At 32.3% G+C, this 24,187-nt stretch overlaps 16 protein-coding genes and 1 pseudogene across 17 annotated transcripts, besides 9 other annotated features; 12 read left to right on the top strand and 5 right to left on the bottom strand.

Annotated features, from left to right (window-relative positions):
- Positions 1-13,478: part of a mobile genetic element that runs on past the window's edge.
- On the top strand, positions 31-516 carry TVAGG3_0777530 (integrase core domain containing protein family; the record flags this gene model as incomplete). Its single annotated transcript, XM_051246197.1, has 1 exon — positions 31-516. One exon carries the CDS (start codon positions 31-33, stop codon positions 514-516), a length of 486 nt encoding a protein of 161 aa, XP_051081672.1.
- TVAGG3_0777520 (organellar and viral DNA polymerase type B) lies at positions 743-1,354 on the top strand (the record flags this gene model as incomplete). Its single annotated transcript, XM_051246196.1, has 1 exon — positions 743-1,354. One exon carries the CDS (start codon positions 743-745, stop codon positions 1,352-1,354), a length of 612 nt encoding a protein of 203 aa, XP_051081671.1.
- TVAGG3_0777510 (organellar and viral DNA polymerase type B) lies at positions 1,584-2,525 on the top strand (the record flags this gene model as incomplete). Its single annotated transcript, XM_051246195.1, has 1 exon — positions 1,584-2,525. The coding sequence occupies one exon, from the start codon at positions 1,584-1,586 to the stop codon at positions 2,523-2,525; it is 942 nt and encodes a 313-aa protein (XP_051081670.1).
- TVAGG3_0777500 (KilA, N-terminal/APSES-type HTH, DNA-binding family) lies at positions 3,377-4,204 on the top strand (the record flags this gene model as incomplete). The annotated part of the gene is made up of 1 exon (XM_051246194.1): positions 3,377-4,204. The coding sequence occupies one exon, from the start codon at positions 3,377-3,379 to the stop codon at positions 4,202-4,204; it is 828 nt and encodes a 275-aa protein (XP_051081669.1).
- On the bottom strand, positions 4,491-4,964 carry TVAGG3_0777490 (uncharacterized protein; the record flags this gene model as incomplete). The annotated part of the gene is made up of 1 exon (XM_051246193.1): positions 4,491-4,964. One exon carries the CDS (start codon positions 4,962-4,964, stop codon positions 4,491-4,493), a length of 474 nt encoding a protein of 157 aa, XP_051081668.1.
- Positions 5,056-5,785, top strand: TVAGG3_0777480 (organellar and viral DNA polymerase type B; the record flags this gene model as incomplete). The annotated part of the gene is made up of 1 exon (XM_051246192.1): positions 5,056-5,785. A coding segment is annotated over one exon (730 nt), but the record flags the coding sequence as incomplete, so codon positions are not given.
- On the top strand, positions 5,848-7,201 carry TVAGG3_0777470 (organellar and viral DNA polymerase type B; the record flags this gene model as incomplete). Its single annotated transcript, XM_051246191.1, has 1 exon — positions 5,848-7,201. A coding segment is annotated over one exon (1,354 nt), but the record flags the coding sequence as incomplete, so codon positions are not given.
- Positions 7,231-8,255, top strand: TVAGG3_0777460 (organellar and viral DNA polymerase type B; the record flags this gene model as incomplete). The annotated part of the gene is made up of 1 exon (XM_051246190.1): positions 7,231-8,255. A coding segment is annotated over one exon (1,025 nt), but the record flags the coding sequence as incomplete, so codon positions are not given.
- Positions 8,260-8,835, top strand: TVAGG3_0777450 (organellar and viral DNA polymerase type B; the record flags this gene model as incomplete). The annotated part of the gene is made up of 1 exon (XM_051246189.1): positions 8,260-8,835. One exon carries the CDS (start codon positions 8,260-8,262, stop codon positions 8,833-8,835), a length of 576 nt encoding a protein of 191 aa, XP_051081664.1.
- Positions 8,917-9,432, bottom strand: TVAGG3_0777440 (uncharacterized protein; the record flags this gene model as incomplete). Its single annotated transcript, XM_051246188.1, has 1 exon — positions 8,917-9,432. A coding segment is annotated over one exon (516 nt), but the record flags the coding sequence as incomplete, so codon positions are not given.
- Positions 9,799-10,059, bottom strand: TVAGG3_0777430 (uncharacterized protein; the record flags this gene model as incomplete). The annotated part of the gene is made up of 1 exon (XM_051246187.1): positions 9,799-10,059. The coding sequence occupies one exon, from the start codon at positions 10,057-10,059 to the stop codon at positions 9,799-9,801; it is 261 nt and encodes an 86-aa protein (XP_051081662.1).
- On the top strand, positions 10,797-11,377 carry TVAGG3_0777420 (uncharacterized protein; the record flags this gene model as incomplete). The annotated part of the gene is made up of 1 exon (XM_051246186.1): positions 10,797-11,377. A coding segment is annotated over one exon (581 nt), but the record flags the coding sequence as incomplete, so codon positions are not given.
- TVAGG3_0777410 (repellent protein 1 family) lies at positions 12,207-12,626 on the top strand (the record flags this gene model as incomplete). The annotated part of the gene is made up of 1 exon (XM_001294060.1): positions 12,207-12,626. The coding sequence occupies one exon, from the start codon at positions 12,207-12,209 to the stop codon at positions 12,624-12,626; it is 420 nt and encodes a 139-aa protein (XP_001294061.1).
- Positions 13,479-13,546: 68 nt separating the features above from the next.
- Positions 13,547-15,331: a mobile genetic element.
- Positions 15,332-15,782: 451 nt separating this feature from the next.
- Positions 15,783-16,376: a mobile genetic element.
- Positions 16,377-16,505: 129 nt separating this feature from the next.
- On the bottom strand, positions 16,506-17,838 carry TVAGG3_0777370 (spectrin binding; the record flags this gene model as incomplete). The annotated part of the gene is made up of 1 exon (XM_001297815.2): positions 16,639-17,838. One exon carries the CDS (start codon positions 17,836-17,838, stop codon positions 16,639-16,641), a length of 1,200 nt encoding a protein of 399 aa, XP_001297816.1.
- Positions 17,839-17,850: 12 nt separating this feature from the next.
- Positions 17,851-18,934, top strand: TVAGG3_0777360 (uncharacterized protein; the record flags this gene model as incomplete). The annotated part of the gene is made up of 1 exon (XM_001297814.1): positions 18,288-18,788. One exon carries the CDS (start codon positions 18,288-18,290, stop codon positions 18,786-18,788), a length of 501 nt encoding a protein of 166 aa, XP_001297815.1.
- Positions 18,935-19,616: 682 nt separating this feature from the next.
- On the bottom strand, positions 19,617-20,762 carry TVAGG3_0777350 (protein ubiquitination; the record flags this gene model as incomplete). Its single annotated transcript, XM_001297813.1, has 1 exon — positions 19,617-20,762. One exon carries the CDS (start codon positions 20,760-20,762, stop codon positions 19,617-19,619), a length of 1,146 nt encoding a protein of 381 aa, XP_001297814.1.
- A 384-nt stretch (positions 20,763-21,146) lies between these two features.
- Positions 21,147-21,184: a mobile genetic element.
- Positions 21,185-21,761: 577 nt separating this feature from the next.
- Positions 21,762-21,798: a mobile genetic element.
- Positions 21,799-22,627: 829 nt separating this feature from the next.
- Positions 22,628-22,655: a terminal%2Cinverted (terminal inverted repeat of Mariner transposon ID:TVAGG3_0777310).
- Positions 22,628-23,800: a mobile genetic element.
- On the top strand, positions 22,724-23,800 carry TVAGG3_0777320 (annotated as a pseudogene). Its single transcript has one exon. A coding segment is annotated over exon 1 (1,077 nt).
- Positions 23,799-24,187: part of a mobile genetic element that runs on past the window's edge.
- Positions 23,801-24,187: part of a mobile genetic element that runs on past the window's edge.

The raw sequence follows: 24,187 nt of genomic DNA, 5'->3' as shown, positions 1-24,187 counted from the left end.
CATTCTACAACAGGACATACACCAAATTCAATGACACAACAACAAGAAGAAAAGTATATACAAAAGAAACGAAGCCAAACACAAAATATCAGAAATTCAACACAATTTACCCTCATTCCTGGTACAAAAGTTCGTGTAGTTCTTGACGACAAACCGTTGACAAAGAAACGTTTAAGGTTAAGTAGAAACTATTATATCGTAGACTCTACGCAAGGTAATGGATATCTTATAAAAGCTGCCGACGACTCTATTGCGTTTTACCCTCGTCATAAATTAGTCGAAAGTAGTAATGGCAAACTTGCTGAAACCATTGACGAAGCAAAGCGAGGAGTGGTTATTGAAATACTTGGCTACAACATAAACGATGACACTTATAAAGTAAGATATGAAGGAGGCGTTGAAGATGTTATACCATCTAAGAACTTGAGAGAGTCGAAGCCAACACATCTGGGACCATTAGAGCGGGAGTACTGGAAAGACAAAAATAAGCCAGAAAGAATAAGAAAATTCTTCTAAACTTTTTCATTAGATGTAAATCAGACATGAATGAGAACAGTCATGATATCATTAATGTTTTCATAAATTTACACCAAAAAATATAATTTAGGTGAAGAGGTTAGATCTAACCTCATTTCTACCCTCATTTCTACCCTCATGAATTTTCATGAATTTCCTTAAGATAGAAAAAATAAAACTAACTTTATTTTTATTTATTTTTTTTATTTTGTATGTAAGAACAGAAATGTCAAACATTGAGTTTGAAACAGTTAGAAAGATTGACAATGACACCAAAGTGGTTAGAATTGGTGATTTAAACGTAAGATACTGTAAGAAATACAACAAATATTCTTTGTCAGACATTATAACACCATCTGGAAAGAAAACAAAGGACTGGGTTAGAATTGCTTCAACTCAGAAAATTTTGACAAGAAATCCTGAGCTTATGATATCAGTAAGATTCTATGGAACTACAGCATATCTCATTGACAAAAGTCTTATACCAATAATTCTTCTATGGATTGACCCTGTTGTTGGATATAACTTCATAACTTATGGTTCATTCGATACGGAACGTTGCAGTGAAGGCTTACTTTACATCGTTCAGAAACCGAAGGACTTCAACACAAAAAGATATAAGATAGGAAGGACATATAATATAACTCAAAGATATGACAGTACAGTCAATAGAGTCAAGGTTGTGTTCGTTAATGATATGAGAGCTGCAGAAACAGAACTACTTGAAAAGTTTGAGAAAATGTATGGTGCTCCCACGAAAGGTAAAGAAACGTTTGAAGTAGATGAGATAGATAAAGCTATAAAATTATTTGACGAAGTTGCTGAAAAATACATGTAAAGCGTTTATTTTTGTCTTTTGTGAAAATTCATGAAATTTGGTCATTTTTCACCAAAAATAATTTTTAGGTGAAGAGGTGAGATCTCACCCGTTTTTTCACCTGTTTTTTCACCCTCGCCGCTTAGCGGCTCAGACCCTTTGGGTCTCGTGAAAATTCATGAATTTCCTTAAGATAGAAAAAATAAAGTTAGTTTTATTTTTATTTATTTTTTTATTTTGTATAAAAGATATGATTTCAACAATCGGCACAACAACAATTCAAACAACTACAGCACCAAACTCGCTAGTCATGAATCCTACGTCAATGTTGGTAGAGATGAAAAGCTTTATTCCTTCTTCATATACTTTTGAAACAGAAATCCAGAAGATAAAGCAAGAACTTTTAACATGTAATTTAGACTGTAGTGCGAAAGATGAAACAAATGAACAGTATCTTTATGAAATGGAGGACCTCATCGACCATTTGCCTAAACTACCTGAAATTCAGCAGCAAAAACTAACTATTCCTGAATTCGACGAAATTGAAGTCAAAGCAACTGACTCAGTAGAAATTAAGAAATTCATACGTAAAGTAAATTATGAATTCCTTGGTTTTCATTGCAACCATAAAGTTATGGACAAAGATTGCGACATGGTTTATAAAAATATTTCTGACCTTTACAAATCCGAAGAATTTAAGACATACGATAACTTTGTTTCATTAGTTGCAAAATGTGTATGGCAGATAAGAGATAAAGATAGAAGAGGTAAAGTATGGAATGAACAGATAAAACCAGCAGCTTTTGAGTTAAAGAAAACCATTGACGCCTTAGTTGTTCTAGCTGGTTTTATTTCAATGTATAACGCAAAAACGATGCCGCAATGTTCAAAATGTAAAGCAGCAATAAGAAAATATAACTACTCAGTCAAAGAGATAGAACGTATGAGAAACGACTATGCAGACTTAAAGAAAGAAGCAGAAAAGCCAGCAGAAGATAAAATGGATATGTTGACATTTCTTAATAAAAACTATCCAACAGCAGAAGATTTCCTTCTGTCTGACGTCAAGAAGAAATATAAAGAGACTTTCGGCATGATTAAAACATTCGATGTACTAAAAGAAGAAATAAAAGCTACGAAATTGTTTAGGATTTCAAATATACATCGGACAATTCATGTAAAACGCTTGTGAAAAAAGAGGTGAAAAAGGAGGTGAAAAAACAGGTGAGATCTCACCTCTTCACCTAAAATATATTTTTGGTCAAAGCTTCCACGAGAGAAAAGATTCCTCATTCGCTAAGGATTCCAAAAATGAAAAAATCATTGATTTCGGCTGAGAAAAAAACAGCAAAACCCTTCTTCCACGGGAACAAAGAAATAAAGAAGAAATAAAGTAAATTTTTTATTTATTCCCGTGGAAGATAGAGCACTTTTATGACACTTTTTATTCACGACAAACAAGACAAACAAAGAAAATAAGAAAATACGGCGCTGTCGCGGTTCGAACCACAGACCCTGACCCCTCCATAACACCACCTTAGACCACTGTGCTACGTAGCCTGTCGACATAAGATTTTATAAATTGCATATTTGACGTAAATTTATTTCCATCTAGCTTCCCACCGCATAAGATATTCATACGTGTTTGTAAGACATTCATTAAACTTCTTTTCTATTGCATCTAATCTTGCGTTATTTTTTTCAATAACTTGTCTGTATTCTTCATCATTGTTAACCAATTTTTATCTACAAATTTTATTAGTGTTTGATTCACTTCGTTATGATAACGGTCATATTCTTTCAATACGTAAGTGAAGACAAAATGCGTCGTACCTTCAATCTTAAAGCTTAAAGAACTTTCAACACAGTTTTGAGGGTCTGTCAGTGCGTCAATGAGATAGTATTCGAAGTCAGTCAATAATCTTTTTAAAGTCATTTCATACAGGATAAAATTTAATGTTGTGAAGAAATAGTGTTTATCTCAGAAAAAATAACGCTAATTTTATTTTATTTATTTTTTTTATTTTGTATGTAAAGACAGTAATGACAACATTAGAGAACACAACAACAGTTATAGTCCATGAAGCTATAAATGAAGAATACGAGTACATACAGTATAACAAACAGTTACGTCTCATTCGTTCAGTCAAAGACGATATGTACCAAATGCAAAGTATAATGAACGCTCTTCGTTCTACAAAGCAAGCATATCATTGGTTTGAAAACCAACAGACAAAAGAACTTTTAGAAGAATTTCCTCATATGATTGCTTCCCTCGGAAAACCGGGGGAAGAGATTCCGTATGAAAATCGCAAGAATTTGGCTCCTGGTTTGAAAGGTTATTATGTTCATAGACTTTTAGTAAATGCTGTAGCAATGTGGGCTTGGCCCCGTTATGCTTGTTATATTTTCATGATGTTAGATGAACTATATAAAGCAGAACGTGAAGAGATGGAAAAGAAACTTCATGCAAAAGATGAAGTCATTGAATCCAAAGACAAAAGCATACAGAAAAGAATACCGCGTTCAGTACCAAAAGGAAAGGAGAAGAGCTATAAGTATATGATATATACTGAAGAGTTGGAGAAAGAAGAAGACAGTGACATGGTTATGTTACATTTAGTCAGAAGAAACAACAAGAGCTTTTATGACCTCGCTAAAATATATAAATCTGACAGAAACTGGTTCTATCGTGAAAACTTAACGATTTCAATGACACCGAATGAGCAAATAAAGGAAATTGTCAAAAATACTCTTCCTCAAACACACTATGACATCAAAGGTTGCACAATACTTACATTCAAAGAAGACTTAACATTACTGAAGGAAAAAATAACAGAATATTTCGATAACTTCAAAGAGGAAGAATAAAAAAATCTAAGCTAATTTTATTTTTTTATAAAATTTTATCTCATATGAAAGAACATGAATTTAGAATATTCGGAACTCATGACAGAAGAAGAGAACGAACAACATGTAAAAGATTATGCAAAATTTCTGAAGACATACAAAGCATTTAAACAATATCTAAATGCTTCTAAAGATTATGCAAAATTTCTGAAGGTATATAAAGCTTATGAAAAAGCGTATGAAAAGTTTATACATTGGGGAATTGTTGTAAAATATCCATATGAAGACTAACCAAAAATAAATTTTCTTATAAAGCTTCAGGGTCTATTTCTTCAACCATTTCACTTCCTTCGTCAATGTCAATAGAAGCTTCTTCAACCTTTGGTAAGAATTTCTGTATAACATCTTTGTTCGTTATTGTCTTCAGAGATGAAGGATAATATTTCACATTTGTTTCACCTTTCTTATATTCTTTCTGTTCGGAAAGATTTAAAGCAATACTGAAGAAGTCAATATTAGAGTTCTTTATAACAGTATAATGAGTATCTTTGACATTCACGAAGAAACTCTTTTGTTTCAAAACTACTGCTAACTCTTGTGAAGTATAACGTTTGCGGTTAATGACGATAGCTAATGGTCTGACATACTGACCAAACTTAGATTCTTTCACAAACTTCTTGTTAAAGATAACATTAACATTTGAAGCATTATTGAACTCATTCTTGATGGCAGTAGCGAGAGCATTGTATGAAAAGAACTTGCAATCTTGCATGTGTTTCATTAAAATAAAAATATTAAATTATTTTGAAAAATAACTTTAGAAAATCTAATCTAATTTTTTCAAAAAATATTTTTTTTATTTCCTACTAAAGATGTATCGGAAGTTGTCTAAGTTAGAACACTCGGAAATAAAACAACTTCTAACAGAAGCTAACATAGAAGTAGCAAAACATTACGCAACAAACAAAAAAGCACTCGCTGACTTCATTAAAGACTATAATGGTGCAATAAGTTATGATAGAATTCATGAGTTCATAAAGCCGCAACGCGGCGAGGACGAAGTCCATGCAAGAGCATTTCCTTTAAATGACGTTGCTATTGACTTATATCATAGACGTTCAGTACCTCATGAAGTAAGAAGAGAAATGTTTGACATAACAAATGCAAACGTTGGTGAAACGAGAAGAAGAGACGACACACTGAAACAACAGAGAAGAGAGATGTTTAAGAGCGCTATAGAACAAGTTCGCAAAGCTAACGATGTCATTCGTTCCATTGACGACAAACCAAAAGAAGGTGAGAGATGGTTAAAGAAAGATGAAGAGAATAGGAAGAGAAATGTGAAGTCAGGCAATAGACTCATTGACTTTAACATCGAAGCTTTAGATGAACCAAACAGAGACTACTTACACAAACATTTCGGTAAGGTTTTCATGAGACTCTTAGAGAAAATTAAAATAAACTCACAACAGAGATGGATGGTATGTTATAAACTTGGTGGAAAGTATGAATGTTCTACGTTAAACCTCAATAATATTGGAACATTACTACATCAGCTCTTGAAGGAGAACTTTATATCAGAGATAGAAGCAAATGCTGCAGGTATTGTTGAAATGCACTATGACTTCTTCTTGACAAACATAAAGAATCTTACCGAAATAAAGATGTATGATTTAACAGAATATGAAGGCTTAACGATGTCAGATGTAAAGAAAGGCAAACCAAAAAAGAGACCATATAGAGATGAAAGCACACTGACAAATGACCAGAAAGCCATTTTGGAAGCTCTTAAGCAAACAGGAAACCCAGCACTTATAGAAAGCTTTTGGAAAGATAATGGTGAAAAGAAGTTTTATAAGAAGAGAAGCGGTCAGTTCTGGAAGTATCTTTGCACATTACCTATAAATCTTGAACGCTACCAAATCTTCAATGAACTGAACAAAAGAACTGCAACACTTATGACAGAAGATAACTGCTTCGTTTATGCTTGCATTCAGGCTGGAGTAAATGAAGAAACTATTGACCACATGAGAGAAGTCATTCGTGTTAGAGACTTTCCTCAAAGTAAAGTACAAGAAATTTCTGACGCAACAGGTATAGCATTTAATGTTACCATTGGTTACTTCAATGACTCAAGACATAATGAAATAAAGAGATACATACCAAAAGAATGTGAAACTGTTCGAACTATTGACTTACTTCTTGTTGAAGACCACTACATGCTAAATGAAAGATTACCAATGACAACATATTTCATTCGCAACTATATAGAAATCTTGAAGGAGTGTGGTGGAATGAACATTGAGAAACAAATGAAGATTTATACAAAGAGAGAAGATAAATATGTAGTTCGTTATGATAGAACAACACCGTTATGGGATGTTATGAAAACATTGTGGGAGTGCAAATATTTCGAACCTATTTCTTATGGAGAACTTTTCACATATACGACTGACTTATATAAACAGAACCTTGCACCATTTAAAGATTTGACATATGCTCCAAAGTATTGTGTACAACTGAAGAAGAAAGCCGAGTCAAAAGAAGTAAATAAAAATAAGTGCAAGTTCATTCCTGAGCACGTTTTCTTTGCTGACTTTGAGTGCAGTACCGATGGCTTTCATAAAGCTTTTAACATATGTTACGACAGTGAAGATGGTTCAGTGAGTGAAAGCATTTGGGGTCAGAACTGTGCAACAGAATTTTTGGAACGACTTCCTGACAAGAGTTTAATATATTTCCATAACCTCAGTTATGATATAAACTTCATCTTAAGACACATGACAGAAGTGAAAGGAACTCCCATCATTAAAGGTTCACGAACAATGCAAATAACTGGTTTATATAAAGGAAGGGCAATTATTATAAAAGACTCTTACAGTGTTATAAATAAGAAACTTAAACTATTTCCTGCTATGTTTAACTTACAAACAGGACCGAAAGAAGTATTTCCATACAACTACTACAGCAGTGTTTTGTTAGCAAATGACAACAGAACTGGTGTCATTTCTGAAGCATGTAAGTTTATCCAGGATGCAGATACATTCATGAAAAACATAGATTCCATCAAAGGTTGCAGAATAGATGAGAACCACTTCGACTTAGAAAAGTATAGCACATTTTATTGCAAACAAGATGTAAGAATTTTAAGAGAAGGTTTTGTTAAGTTCCGCAATGACATATTGAAAGAATTTGATTTAAACGTTTATGACTACGTTAGTATTTGTTCAATTGCTAACAAATTATTTGAGAACAGAATATACTTCCCTAATGGAAATTTATATGACTTTTCAAATAAACCAAGAGAATTTATTTCACGCTGTATTCAAGGTGGAAGATGTATGCTGTCAGATAACATTAAACAAAAGAGCGAAAAGAAACTCATTGCTGATTTCGACGCTGTTTCATTATATCCATCAGCTATAGCAAGACTTTATACTTTAGAAGGTATTCCAAAGGTTATGAAGAAAGAAATGTTAAGCACAGAGTATCTCATGAGACATTTATTCGATGACGACCAAAAGGAACCCATTGGTGAAAAGTTTATGTCTGGCTTCTTTGTTCTCATTAAGATAACAGAGATTGGAATACATAGACACTTTCCTTTAATAGTTTGTGACCCTGAACTAAATCCAGAACTTAACGTTCCCAGAAGTTCAAACACTTGCTGTTTAATGTATGTTGACCATATAACATTACAAGACCTCATAAAATATCAAGGTGTCAAATGTGAAGTGTTGCAAGGATACTATTACGATGGAAACAGAGATATTAGAATAAGAGATGAAGTAAAGAAGTTGTTTGAGTTAAGGTTAAAGTATAAGAAAGAAGGAAATCCTTTGCAAGAAAATATAAAGCTCATTCTGAACAGTATTTATGGCAAAACTATTCTATCTCCTATTGAGTCAAAAATAACCATAGTAAATGACAAAGATGCTATAAGATATGCCATCAGAAACTACAACCATATAGTGAAGTTCGAAGGTTTGGATGGTTCAGATAAAACTATTTTCAAGCTAACGAAAAGCATTTGCAGACACTTTAACTTCTGTCCACTTGGTGTTAACATTCTGTCTATGTCGAAGAGAATAATGTGTGAAGTATTCTGTACTGCAGAAGATATGGGACTTCAAATATTTTACCAGGACTGTGATAGCATGCATATTTTCAATGAAGACATACCAAAGCTTGCAGCAGAGTTTAAGAAGAGATACTGTCGCGAACTTATAGGAAAGAACCTTGGTCAATTTCATTCTGACTTCGCAGAAATAACACCTGGAAAACAAAGTTTAGCATACAAGTCAATATTTTGTGGAAAGAAGACCTACATAGACTTACTCACTAACGATTTAAATGAAGTTGCATTTCATGCACGTTGTAAAGGTGTAAAACAAGACGTCCTTGCTTTAACAGCTAATGAAATGTTTCCTGAAGCTATACAATGCTATTACAATGAAGATAAGAACATTCACATACCTGTTGGAACATATGACAAAGACTCTGAGTTCAGTTTAATGAAACTTTACAAAGCACTTCATGATGGTCAAGAGATTGGATTTGACTTATGTAAGTCATGTCAACCTTGCTTTGCTGAAAAGTTTAACTTCTCAATAACAACTAAAACAAGCTTTATTCGTAAGTTGAAGTTCTGAGGTCATTTATTTTTGTCAGCAATGAGGTCATTCGTGATAAAAATAAGCCGCTAGCGGCAAGGGCGAAGCCCATGTGGTCATTTACAATACTGCGATGGTAGAGTTTAAGAGTTGTGCTTCAATGTAGAGACAGTCCTTATGGTCTGGAGGTAGCAAAACAGGTGCTTTATGGTCATGAGTGGAGAACATGTCTATCCAAAACTCACGATTGAAGCCAGTTAATTTATAGTATTTAGGGTTAGGAAGTGGTGTAGTTCTTGTATGACCAATGAACTCATTTTCAACTCCCTTACTTAAGTTTGAATATAATATAGCTTGCTTTCTATCCCAAATGCCAGGTGTTACAATCTTTGAAAATTCATTTTTCCTCGGAAGCATTGCATCATAATTGAAAACATTCTTGAAATCATCACTTGGTTCAGAGATTTGAAATCTTATACGTAATGGATTTTCTTTCTCTTTAGCGACTTCATTGAATGGTGAGAATACAACAAACTGACAGTCATGTGTTCCATCTTCATTTTCATTAAATTCATAATGAAAGTCTATAAGTTGTGGCTGACTACCTTCTTCTTTCAGTTGTGCAAGAAACTCACGTAAAGGCTGTAAAGTTTGTACTTCAATGTTGAACTTTTTCTCGAACATCTCATTAAATGAAATCATACATTGTAGCAATGTTGTATCGTCTTTAAAGTATTTGTATATGTGAATGTTTTGGGCACTTAAAGACTGTTCGTCATTTTCTATCTCGACTTGAAGTATAAAGTCAACCTTTCTGAAAGCACGTGTTATGTACATATTTGTTATGCCAATGTACTTCTCTTCATTTATGTTCACAATCCAGTCTGTTGGAAACTTAAACGTTACTCTGTTCCCCTTTATTTTGACGTCAGGGTTTTCACTACTGAACGCAACAGATAAAGGTATTTGTCTATACATTTAATTCGGATAAAAATAAACCATTTACTCTTTCTTTGCTTTTGCTTCTTTTGCTTTTGCTTCAGCTTCTTCTCTAGCTTTCTTCGCCAGCAAACGTGGGTTCTTTTGTCTTCCAGCAGCTAATGCAGCAAGTTGTTTTTCACTAAGTTTTCTCTTTGGTCTCTCTGGCTTTTGTTCTTGTTTTTGTTCCTTCAGTTCGGATAAAATTTGCTCACGAATTTCTTTCTTCAATGCTTCAACATCTATGACCCCTTGGGTCTTGTCCGTAGGGCTTGTCTGAGTCATTTGACTGCAGATAAAAAACAAAATTAAAACTTTAACCGATGTAAAATGAGCTTGTCAAAATCAGAGCGAGAGTCTATTATATTAAATGACGCAAGAGGAATACAACATCCTTTCTATTACGTAAGTCAGAGTAAAGATGGTAAAATATACGTAAGAAAAAGAAAGGTTCCATTAGCGAATGCAGAAAGCGACAACATTAAGGTGTATGGCAAGGGTGAAGCCCACGAAGCCCATGTTAAGCCTTCTGTTCAAACTGAGCCACCAAAAGAACAAGAAGAAAAGAAGCCAGATGTACTTTCAATAACGAAGAGCTTATTGCAAAGTTCGTGAATTTCATTGAAAAACAAACCGAGTCAAAGAACCCTGACCCACCAGTGAAAGAAGTTGAGACAAAAGAGAATGTACAGTTCATTGAAAATGTCAAGAAACAACTTCCACCACGAATGCCAAGAAGAAGAGTGAGAATAATGAAGTAAATAGATATTTTTATCCGAAGTAAATACATGCAGAACGAACAGTTAAACGAATTTACTCCAGCAGAGCATATTCATCAGATTCGCTCATATTTCGATATCATAGACAATGCAGTTCAAATTGGTGACACTAATAGAAAATATTCTGACGCAAAGATTCCATCACAACCTGGAACTGCTAAAGATAAAACATGGGTAACATTCAATTTCTCACCTCCTGGTGAAAATATGTTGGACCTTTACAATACATTCATTACGTATAAAATGGAAGGTCAATTTATTGTAGATAAAGAAATTGGTTCAGGTTCCAATAAAACAAACCCACCAGGATTTTGGATTGGTTTCGATGACGCTTTCTATGCAGTTGCTGGATATCAAATCCTTGCAAATGGTCGTATCGTATATTCTCAAGACAACGCAAGAGAAGAAGCATATATAACTTCAAACTCACAAACTACCGAACAAATAAAGAAAGTAGATGTTTTCTCAAAGACTCGACATGAAGATGTATGGAGTCATTCGGGAACATGCAGAACAGGACAAATTGTTAGTGGTCCAATTACAGCAGGAAAATCATTTGATTTTAAGCTTCGTTTAAGAATTCCTGTTAGAAGATTCCTTCCATTAGAAGCTATTCGATTTATTCCAGCTTTTGCAGGAAACATTCAGCTTAAAGTAAAGTTCAGTAGCGACGCCTTACAATGCACATCTATATCTGTAAATGATATCATTGCTTTCAATCCAACTCTTAAAGTTGCATTTGCTTCAGATTCAAATCCACCGACAAATAAATTTGTTCCATGGAATGAACCATTCACTATGATAACGAAGGCAGTAGAAGCTAGTGGAACAGTTACTATTACAACTGTAACCCAGCAACTATTTCGAACAAAGATGGATTTTAATGAATGTTTCATTCATCCAAAGTCATTCTCTTTAGACCCTAACATTTATACAGAACTTGTAGAACATTATACAAACGAGGCTTTATGTTTTCCTGTTAAAGTTATGGATTGGATTCCTATGGACGGTTCATTCTCAAAGAATACAGATAGTTCAAGTGCAACATTTACAGCAGCTTATACGCCTATTAATGTTAAAAGTATTTGGGCACTATTTAGAAAGAAAGACAACTATTATGTTAATTTTGAGAACCCTAAGTTTAAATATCTTCAGCTTTCCATGGGAGCTTATGGAAATATGCCTGCAGAACCTGAAAAATCATATGGACCTGTATTTTATGAAATGGTTGCGAACGCTTGCAATACAAACAATGATATGATAGGATTTAATGAAGATGTTATGAGGTCATTGGTGGATGATGGTAGTGTGGAACATAAATGGGATAGCTATGACAACACACATTTCTTATGTGGTTTTCCAACAGAAGTGGACTTTTGCTTCCAACAAGGTCAAACATCTACTGCTCCAATAACATACAAATTGTCTGTTAAAGGACCTATTGAACTAGCAACTGAAAATGTACCAAAGCCACTTATTGGATTTATGAGGGATTGTTGCTTTGCCATTCAGGTGCGTGCTAATGGAATCCCAATAATAAGATTAGATGACTATAACTTAGCTACGGACGACGGTGAGGAATAAAGGATGAACGTTTATTTTTAAAGCTTATAAATGAGTTCTTCATCAAGCTCTCGTGAACCTTCACCATCTATGAAACAAACTTTACCAAACGATTATGGAGCACCTATTGAATATTTCTTACGAGCTGCACAATGGCAAAGAGCAGTCTCACCAAGGTTAGGTGTTCCACCAGCTCCTGTCAAAAATAGCATTTGGTCAAGTCCTTATATAAGATATGGTCTCCCACTAGGTTTGCTAGCTACAGCAGTAGCAGTTATGATGTTGAAAAGAAATAAAGCAAATGTTGTAAATAATACTGAAGTAGCTGAAGTTAAACAAACTCCAACACCTTCGCCAAAACCAACGCCTTCACAAGCAAAACCTTCAATGACTCCTGAACCTATGGAAGTACAAACTCCTGTTCAAAAGTCAACTCCTAAACCGACTCCAACATTTAAACCAGAACCTACTCCTCAAATAAATCGTAAAACTCCTGCGTTTCCTTACTGAAAAAATAACGTTATTTTTATTTAATATTAAAATTTTTATTTGATTGAAATGACAAATAAAGTCACTGAAGCAATGAAACAAAAGTTTTTGGTAGAATACATTAAATCAGGAACTATTCCAGAAGGTTTTTACATTCATACTATGAAGGATGGTAGAGTTCAGTTTAAAAAGATAAAGCAACCATTAGATAGAGAAGGTATATTAAGGAAGATTAAACTTCATGAGGACAACATTGCTGAACTTAAGAAGAAGTTAGAAGAGTTGGAGAAAGGAAGAGAGTTATAAAGCAATGAATTCAACAGGGTGAAAAAACAGGTGAAAAAAGAGGTGAGATCTCACCACTTCACCTAAATTTATTTTTGTGCTATGTTTTCATACGTGTGAGGGTGGTGATATCATTATTTTTTATTTTATTTTTTATTTTATTTTTTATTTTATTTTTTATTTTACTGAAAACTTTTATTTGGATGTAAATGACAGAACAAAAGCAACTCATTCGAATTCCACAGTATAACAAACATACATTTAAACATTTATTCTTCCTTCCTGAGCATAACATGTTCTTTCAAATACATCCGAGACCAGTTGACTTTTCATTGACTGTGTATAAAGATAGAAATAGTTATATCATTAAACCATACGATGACGAAGGTAAGTTATGTAAATTGTACGTTAAGAAGTTAGAGAAAGTTTATGGCTTCAAGTATGACTACAATAGGGTTAACACTGATGATGAAGATATTGAGGAAAATTTATGAGAACATTAGTGAAGTCGTTAGTGAGAACGATAGTGAGAACGTTTATTTTTTACATTAGTGAGTTCGTTAGTGAAGTGGTTGGCGGCTTTGTAAAGTGTCAAATTCACAAGTATTGGGTAAGGTGGAACGCAGTGCCGCCGTACCCATGACTTGTATACTAACTGAAATTCATTTTCGATGAATTCTTCTTCATATTGTTCCTCTTCTTCAATTTCTTCTGCTTGAAGTAAGTGAGATTGAGCTGGTTCCTCTCTAGGATTTTCTTCTTCTTGGTTCTGTTCTTCCTCGGGAGATTCTTCTTTAGTATCGAATACTAATAATTTCATTAGATTATAAAATTCTTCAAAATTGTCTCGTGATTTAAACTTATCCACTTTTCTTAATATGGCGCGAAGGACATGCACGCCACACCAAAGAATATGACAGTTTGGAATACCTCGCTCAATTGCCTCGGCTATTTGTGGGGCGCAGTCCATACTTATCATCTCGGGTTCTCTATTAATATATTGAAAATAACGACAAACACAATATTGAATATTTTCGCTTGTGTCAGGAGAAATAAAGAAATACAAAAAAGGAAAAACAATAGTATGTTCTGTTTTTCCTGTGAGTGCATATAATGGAATGTTAGCCCTTAGAAGTTTATACGTTGAATCGATGTGAAACGTAGAAATTTGGTGACCAAGGGCCTTCGCTTCGAAAGGTGCATATAAAAAAACTAGTTTTCCCGGCTCAGAGATAAATTCAATTAAATCTTCTGGACAACTTTCTTGAACAGATTCGACAAAGATAGCTAAAGAAACTTTTTCATCCGAACTAAAGCGTTTGGAAACAATTTCAGCTCTTTGAGCAAATTTACGTAATGCATCTGGACCTTGTGCAAATATTGAAAGTAACTCTTCGTCTGTATATGAAATATTTAAGTCTTGGAAACACTTAAGTTGAGCTGTAGCATGATTCATATTGTTTTCAAAGTAATGTTTAAGATAATTTCTGACAAATAATGAGGATATTGTTTTTGTTGATTTCGGAGGTGCAGAATGATCATGAGAGTCAGAGTGGATTAGTAGTTCATATTTATCTTGATCTATTATCCGGACTTTGAATTTAGCTTGACATTGTGGATACTTACATTTGTATTCGATCGTGGAGTATTCTTTCCTGCATTTTTGAGAGTAGCCCATGCTAGCTTTTATCTCTTCTTGGATACCAAACTGGAGGAGCTCCATAGTGTTGAATATCACGGGCTCCATACAACAAATTGAATAAGGTATTTCAAAATTTGAAGGAAATGGTCCATCATTGAATGTAGTGGCCGGGAATTGAATGACATACAGATAGTTTGAGGAAATTTGTTATAAATTATAATATAATTGAAGAATTAATTATCAAAACAAGTCTAAGAGCCATTTGTCGGATTTTCCCGAAATGCAAGGTTAAGATTTTAGCAGCGACTAACTTTGAGTGTACATATATAATTGTTATACTGAGTACTTTCTATCTGTGTTACTTATTTGAGTCTAAGAGCCATTTGTCGGATTTTCCCGAAATGCAAGGTTAAGATTTTAGCAGCGACTAACTTTGAGTGTACATATATAATTGTTATACTGAGTACTTTCTATCTGTGTTACTTATTTGAGTCTAAGAGCCATTTGTCGGATTTTCCCGAAATGCAAGGTTAAGATTTTAGCAGCGACTAACTTTGAGTGTACATATATAATTGTTATACTGAGTACTTTCTATCTGTGTTACTTATTTGAGTCTAAGAGTCATTTCTACCATAGAACTAGATATTGTCTCTCATTAAATATATATAACTGTAAACTGCTTAATTCATTTATCTATTTAGATAAAATTATATTTATATAAGATTTCATGTTATTATTTCATCTTTATTATTTTTTTTATTCCTTTGAAAAGTGACACTGGATAGTTTGTCCCTTTCTCCCCAGAATGATACATTGCGACCAACACGAGTGAATGGGACACTCTATTCTTTCAATTTTCTCATTAATATTTTATCTTTTTTTATTAGATCAATAAATAAACTCTTTTAATGTTCACAATTACATAAATCCATATGAATCAATTCGCTATTTATTTAGTCTCTAATTTTAATAGCTTTTTTAAATCTTGCAATCTAAATAATTAATATATGCAGGTCATTTTATTTTTTTTTCATAATTACATTATATATAATAATAGATTATATGTCCAAATCGAACAAATTGTGAATTTTTACTTTTGAATGGTATTCAAATTTACCCTCTCCTAAGAAAATGCCCCAACAATAGAATTCGCGACACTTTTTATCCGCAATTTGAACTTCAGTGGCGTGGCTACATGAATAGAAAGTTCCTAAATTAACTGATCTCAGAAAAATTAATGATCTTGTGTGGAGTAGGTGACAAAAGTGCATACTCTTAAATTAACCTTAAATGTTGATTTTTCGATATTTTCGGTATTAACCTTATTGTAAATTTTTCCGGTGATAAATTTATCACACTGAGGTTATTTTTCCGGTGAGATTTTTAACCTTGATTTAATGAAATTAATATATATAAATTTTATTATTTTTAATTTCGAATGAGTATAATAAAATATTTTTGAACCTAATGTCCTTATTCCATCTTTGAAGGCAATATTAAATTTGGCACAAAGAAGTTTAAAGGAAGAGTAAGCAAGATTAGATAATTTGGACTTTTTTTAAAATTAATGAATAAACAGTATATTTTTGAAGTGTAAGCTTATTTACCTGAAGCTATATTACTTAATATAACATTCAAAGTATTATTGCTATTTATTGGAGAACAAATTTATGTAATTTTCACATGAAAATTGATAAATTTGTATTTCCTTATGATAATCAATTTTTGTATTTGTAGAGAGTCTCCCTGCATGATATCAAGACTTGGCTATAAGTCTCTATTCATTATGAGTATGACCCCATTTTTTTACAAAAAGTGCCGAATTGCAACTTTGTCCCAATCTCATCTTGGGTGGGAAGGAAAGATCAAAATAATTTCATTTTCGATATTTTCAAAAATAAATAGAAAAATATGCATTGGTTATTTATTAGTACTTTGATAAATATATTAAAAATGAATAAATTTTAAAAAACAAATTGTCAAGATTTAAAAATAAGGAGATACGCAATAAAAATTTATTTTTCCTATATCACACATAATGACAAGCATTTTGGATATAGAAAAAATCTTCGATCATTTGTATGGGTGACAAAAGTCTCTTTTCAATTAGAGACCTATCATCAAACATTTGTTTTTCAGAGAATCGTAGACATCTAATGCTCCATAATCTTGTGCTGTGGCTATAATATCTTTGATCGTTTGGATAGTTTGTAATTCTTGGAATGTAATCTCAACTATCTTCAAACTGTTAGTCATTGCAGTCATATCTAATGCTGTTTTTTCATTGCTATCAACGCTTGTAACGAATAGCTTCCCGCTATCGATCAGCCACGAAAAGACATCAAATCTCCAAAAATAAGCCGAAGCCGATAATGCGTTCTTGAAATCTAATCCTTTCTGTTCACAGAGACGAATTAACTCTAAGTTTCCTGATGCGATCGCATAACTAATCAAAGTTTGATTATTATAATCAACATAGGATAGATCTGCTCCATTCATAAGAAGGTATTTAAAGCAAGAAACTGATCCAAAGTATGCGGCATATTGAATTAAGCTCGGTTCATTTTTAAGAAAATAAGATTGTTCGAAAAGTGAAGAAGGCACAACTTCATCAATATCTATCTCATCTGATGCAATTTGCTCTTGTAATAATGCAAGATTATCTGTTCTTAAAGCAGAAATGGCATCGTTATTATGACCACCATGATTAAACATGTAAATTTGGAATTCTTGACGTTCTTGAAAAGTTTTTTTAGTATAAAATTGTTTGATCCATTGGTTGAATACTGATTGCGGATCATTTGGTGTAGAATTCATGAAATGATCTGAAGTCATTGTTTCTTCCATAATAACATTCATAAAATAATCAAAATTTTCTTTATCTGTTGATTCTATTAGATCTGCGAATATTGCAAATACAATGTTTCTCAGTTGTTTGTGCTTATCTTCAATTTCGCGAATAAATTGCAGAATTATCTTAATTGTATCATTCATATTCAGTATATTCATAACTAATAAGTTCCTTACTAAATGAAAATCTGGTAATAATGTAAGATAATAAGAAGTTGAAAATTTAAAGATGTCAAAAAGTAACTCATCTTTGAAATCTGGAATATTTTGAATTAGGAATGCAGTAAATTCTGTTAGTTTTCCATCTCTTATTCGATTTACAAATAATATATTGCGAATCAGAGTTTGTTTGGCTTCTTTGTATGATACATAGATTGAATCCATAATTTTATCTGCAATGCTTCCATTATCATCTTGTGTAATTCCAAGAAGTAAATCTTGCAATTCCACTGTCATCGAAAAAATAAAGTTTTTATCACTAACCATATGATTTTGACAGTTAATATGTCTAAATAAAGCTCTTTAGATATATATAAAATTCATTAAATACAATGAAGAAAGTTGAAACATTGCTTGTCACATCAAGCCGGCTAAAAACGACAAGACTGCTTTCAAAATCTCAAGTATGCCATAAATTTAGTGATCCAGAGACTGAAATTCGTTTGTGTTTTATTGGATTAAAAAACACATTTCAAGATTTTTACAGGGTCTATCCTAATAAGTATGTTGATGCAGATCTTATAAGGCAGTTCAAAAAGGTGTCTGATTCTTTTGATCTCTTTCACCATTATGTTATTTTTCATCCTTTAGAAAATAGACTGCAGACTGAAAAGATGGACTTTTATGCGCGTAGTTTAGTTGAAAACTGGATTGAATATATTAGATTTTTTCAACTTTTAAGCAAAATGGGAAGAGCACCACAATTAACTGAAATTAATCGTGCATTTGAATCATTATTTGTATCATTAGCTGATTTAAAGAATATAGGGACTAAAGGAAAGTTCAAGACTGATGTAACACTTCAGACAATTCAAAAAATACAAAAATCAATTGAATTATTAAGATCATTCGTTCAAAAAGCATTTTTAGGAAATACCAAATCGGAAAAGTTTGACGAAAATGATTTTGAATCCAAACTCGCAAATGTAACAAAAAATATTAATTTTTTATTCTTAAAATCAATAAATCACGATTGTATTACAAGTTATGAAAAGGTTACTCTTCAGACAAGTATGACTTCATCAATACAATGCATCAGAGAAAATGTTAAAAACGCAATTCTTCAACCTGATCGAATTGAGTGCTTAAAAGCAGCAATAATTGAATTTAATATGAAATTAGAAAAAGAATATATAAATAAAGGATATTTGTATCCAGTGAAAATTAACTTTGAACAAAATTCATAAATTTAAAACATTAAACTATTTAATCCATAGTATTATTAGAGCTTCTATAACTTTTATATGTTATTTTTATGTAGAATTTGACTTTGATTCATATTTTCATATTGAAATTATTTTATAATTTCAAAAGTAATTCAATAAAACCAAACATTGATTTAGTGATACAATTATTCCATATCATTATTATAAATGCATGCTTTACATTTATGGGCATAGCGTTGAGATATTAATCATAGTCTATTTGCATGAAATTTTTTCTCTTTGAGGAAACTCATATGAATATCTCAAGTTTGTATGTCCGTATCTAAATATAAGTTACCAACTAAATGTCTTTTATCTATTCTTTTTCAACTAAAAAAGCTGTAATTTTAAGAGAATGTATATAAGTTGAGGATCTAATGAGTTATCGTTAAAGAATATGAGTGCTAATTTCACTGTATGAATTTTTATGTAAATAGTAAAAACGGTAGGTATGACTTGTGAATATATTTTCAAAAAAAATTAAAAAAAAGCTGAATTTATGTGAGTTAGTTATTTAATATTGAATTAATTAATAAGATTTCATACTACACCAGCTGCACTCATTATTGTTATTCTTTGCTTCATTTAGCTCCTACGGATAGTAAATATTCTCTTACATCACTTGTTGCTAGTGATAGTGCTGTTTGTCCCTTGTCATTCTTTGCTTCTTTATTAGCACCAGCAGAGATAAGATATTTAACAACATCAAGATAGCCATTAGCTGATGCTGCAAAGAGTGGAGTATATCCATCATTATCCTTTGCTTCTTTATCAGCACCAGCAGAGATGAGACACTTAATAACATCAAGTCTACCTTTTTGATGCTGCAATGAGTGGAGTATGTCCATAATTATCCTTTTCTTCTTTATCAACGTCAGCAGAGATCAGATATTTAACAACTTCAAGATAACCATTAGCTGATGCTGCAAAGAGTGGAGTATATCCATCATTATCCTTTGCTTCTTTATCAGCACCAAGTGAGATAAGATATTTAACAACTTCAAGTTTACCTTCTTGTGATGCAAATTTTAGTGGAGTAGATCCTCCATTAGACTTTGCTTCTTTATCAGCTCCAACTGAAATAAGATATTTAACAACGTCAAGATGGCCCCATAATGATGCACAAATGAGTGGAGTATATCCATCATTATCTTTTGCGTCTTTATCAGCTCCAACTGAGATAAGATATTTAACAACTTCAAGATGACCTTTTTGTGATGCGAATTTTAGTGGAGTAAATCCAAATTTATTCTTTGCTTCTTTATCAGCTCCAACTGAAATAAGATATTTAACAACGTCAAGATGGCCACTTTCAGATGCCCAACTTAGAGATGTCGATCCATTATTACTCTTTGATTCAATGTTGCAGCCATTTGCAATGAGAGATTTAACGAGTTTAAGATTTCCTTTATGTGATGCTTCAATAAGAATATTTTTTCCATATTCTTTCTCTTTCTTTTCACCAAGTCCAGCTTCACATGCTTTCGATATCGTACTTAGGTAGGTTTTCTCTGATAGCTCTTCAAAGAATTTGTAGATTGAATCGAAATCATCAGATTCTTTGAATTCAGCTATTTTTGATTGAATTTCTTTTAACTCTGATCCTTCAGTGAGTTTGTTAATTTCTTGACTTGTTTGATGTAAAATATCAATTATACCTTCTAAGAATTCTAATTTCATAAATTGTTTGGCTGATTCAAGAACTGAAATAGAATCTTGTAAATTGTTGATTGAAACTTTTGCATTTTGAGCAACTACAAACAATTTTGATGGATTATTCGATTGGCTGATAAGATTAATGAAGTTTTCTGAACTTAAATTTGTTCTTTTTAAGATTTTTTTGATATCATCCTGTTCAAAAACGTCAAATACATTACCTTCAGAAATGTATTCATTAAAGTGATCCGCAATATAATCGAAATTTATATGAAGACCCTTATTTTGGTTCATATCCATTAAAAATTTTGGAATCCAAAATTTTGTCACTTTTCCGAACCGAAATTACATGATTAGCTTATATCGTCGCGCAGCTTCGCTTTTTTAGCCTTCTTTAATTAAATCAAATTAGTTATCTAAATTTCATATTTTCGTGACTTAATTTTGAGTAATTACGGTTACAATTTTTAACACTCAAAAGAATTCTCTACATCTATGGAACAATTTTATTGCAAAGCAATAATGATTTTAGTTGTTCATTGTTTCAGCTTGAGGACGGCGCCTTAGGTAAATAAATGTATTAAATTTATCTCGGTAGAAATGAAAAGATAAAGTCACTTTATATAAAAAATCTGACAAAAATTTTTTGATTGCCCACTTTGGGCAACCAAATTAATGTCTTGTTGTTGTAAACAGAAATTCATCAAAAGTGACACCTCAGAAAAGCTAAAATATTGAATTTTTGGAACTTTTGATAGAGCACGTTTTTAAATATTAATTAAAGTAAATGTATATTTTGTAAAGATTCTTTTTAATAAAAAAATAAAATTTTGAAGAAGAACACAAAATCTTCTGAAAAATAATATCACATAAACTCATATTATTTTCTAATATATAACTATTTTATATAAAAATCAAATTCAATGATCTTAAAAGCGAATGATAAACCTCAAAATTTACGAATATAATGAGTGGGAATATAATGCTTATCTATCATAAAACCATATGAAATATCAATTTTTGCTTTACGCCTATTCCCACTCATTATATTCGTAAATTTTGAGGTTTATCCTTCGCTTTTCAGATCATTGAATTTGATTTTTATATAAAATAGTTATATATTAGAAAATAATATGAGTTTATGTGATATTATTTTTCAGAAGATTTCATTCTATATGCCTATGAAAAGTACTCTCAAAACTAACTTTTTCCTAATTATAATTAAATCTAGAATATTGTATTATGCTTAGTATTATTTCATTTTTCTCATTCAATTTAGAATTTACAAATGTCAAAAAATTGAGAGCTGTCACTTTTGATGAATTTCTGTTTATTACATTGTCAATTATTTTCTTGGAAAGCAATAGGAATCACTCATAAAGATAACGTTCCAAAGGATGTTTGGAACTTATATTTTGAAAGCGAAAACACTAAAATTACTAAAAATAGGATCAATCCAGATATTTCTCTTTCTAATGATGAATTATTTCTATTTAAATGCATGTTTCGAGGTTATATTACATCTGGTATTAGTTTTTCTAAAAATAACACAAAAATCATGCATTCTGAATGTTTCTTTGAAAGTTGCAGTTCAAATATAGGAGCTGCTGTGTATATTGAAAATTGTGATTGTTCTATAGTACAGCATAGATTTTGTTCCCATAACTGCACAGCTTCTGTTCAAGGTCAACATTCAAGATGTTTTATGAAAACAGAATCAACAGAATGCTTAAACTATATTGATGAAAGTTCCGCATGTGAATGTGGTAAATCCAGTGGTTATTCTCTTTTCTCTCATGCATATGGGAAGATTAGATTTTCTTCTATTAATGTAAGTAAAAATATTGGTTCTTTCAATGTTGCACTAAACACCAGAAGTCAAAACTTCGAAAACCTGAATTATTCAACAATTGAAAGCAATAATGCTTCAAGTTATAGAATGATCGGTCTAGGTAACGGATATACATATAATTTTGAAAATTGTAATATCTTGAATAATTTTCAGGAAAGTTCTAATTTTGGGGTTATAGGATTAGAGGGTCAATTGACATTAAATGGATGCTCAATATTAGGAGATCACGGAAAAGGAAAAATATTTTACATTAACAAGAATTCTAATGTCACTGTAAAAAATTCGTTCTATGATGAATTAACAACTAATGATATAGGGTGTCCAAAGGTGCGTTTAGCACAGCGCTCTATATGAGACTATTAAAGGAGATATATGCTGATTATAAATATATAATAAAAAATATGAATATATGTATATGATGAGTATGTTGTATTTTGGCGCCATGCAGGGATATAAAATGAATTTTGAGACAAGAGGCGGTTTCGCGGGAAATTTTGGCGGGATTTTTTTCATTTTTTTAATGAATCATAAAGAAAACATCCTCGCTCTTGCAAAAAAATGCAAAGACTGTAAAAAAATCTACGAGACATTGGTAAAATGCTTCGGTATGGATGCTCCTAGCTATTCCACTGTAACGTATCATGTTAGGATGTATCACTTCATGAACAAAAAGACGCCCATCATAAAAATTGACAAAAAATCGCCGGATCAAAGAAAAATCAAAGCAATTCTTCAAGCGCTAGATGAAGACCCAAGAGCATCACTCAGAAGGATAGAGGAGATGACAAAGATACCACGTACAACAGTCAGTTATTATCTGCACAATTATTTGAACTACAAACTAGCGTATACACGTTGGTTCCGCACAACCTTAAATTCAGTTTCAAAAAAATCTAGAGTCCAATCTTCGAAAGAGCTCCTCTCTATATTGGGTGCGTATCAATCCAAGAAGTTTCGCTTTTTAGTAACAGGGGACGAGTCTTGGTTTCAATATGCAACAGAAGCCAAAATCATGTGGATCCCGAAGGATGAAAATCCGCAAACATTCCCGAAGAAAAAAATTGACACACCAATGATGATGTTGTCGGTTTTTTGGGGCGTGAATGGCATCATCGCAATTGATATTCTTCAAAAACTAATACGATGAATGCTCAGTATCTAATTGACAATGATCTTACTCAAATTATCAATTCTGATGAGTTTGAGAAATCCAAACAACAAAAACAAAAGTTTGCAATTCATTTTGATAATTCAAGAGTTCACAAAAGTCATAAGGTAATGAATTAATTGGTGGAAAACAATGTCCAAAGTTGTTCCAAACCCAATTTATTCACCTGATATTACACCCTCTGACTTTTATTTATTCGGCACGCTAAAAAAGAGAGCTGAAGGACGCGAATTCGCGAGTCCAGATGATTTAAAGCGTGTCTTTGAAGCCTGGATCGATCGCTGCGAACGCGTGATTGAATCCAATGGTGATTATATTAGTTAGTATACCTAAGTCGTGTACGACGGCACTGCGTTCCACCGTACCCCTGTTATGTGAATTTGACACTTTACGAAACCGTTAACGTATATTTACAACAACAAACGACAACACTAACTTAACCTTAAATATTTACAAAGCGCGCCAACCACTTCACCTCCTAACGTTTTCACAAACGACTTCACTAACGTTTTCACAAACGACTTCACTAATGTAAAAATAAACGTTCTCACTTACAAAAGTATTGCAACTCCTCCCATTGCTGTGCTTCACACAATAGTTCATATTCTTCAGTATCGCTGCTGTCGCTCCAATCGTCAGAGTCAAAGTCACTGTCAAAATAAATGTTAGTAAGTTTTGACAAAGCTAATGAAACACGCTACCGTT

The sequence above is a fragment of the Trichomonas vaginalis genome, chromosome VI (genome assembly GCF_026262505.1).
Source record: "Trichomonas vaginalis G3 chromosome VI, whole genome shotgun sequence".
In the NCBI taxonomy this organism is placed as follows: Eukaryota; Parabasalia; order Trichomonadida; family Trichomonadidae; genus Trichomonas; species Trichomonas vaginalis.
The sequence above is the reverse complement of the archived record's forward strand: the minus strand, read 5'-3'. Positions and strand labels throughout refer to the sequence as shown.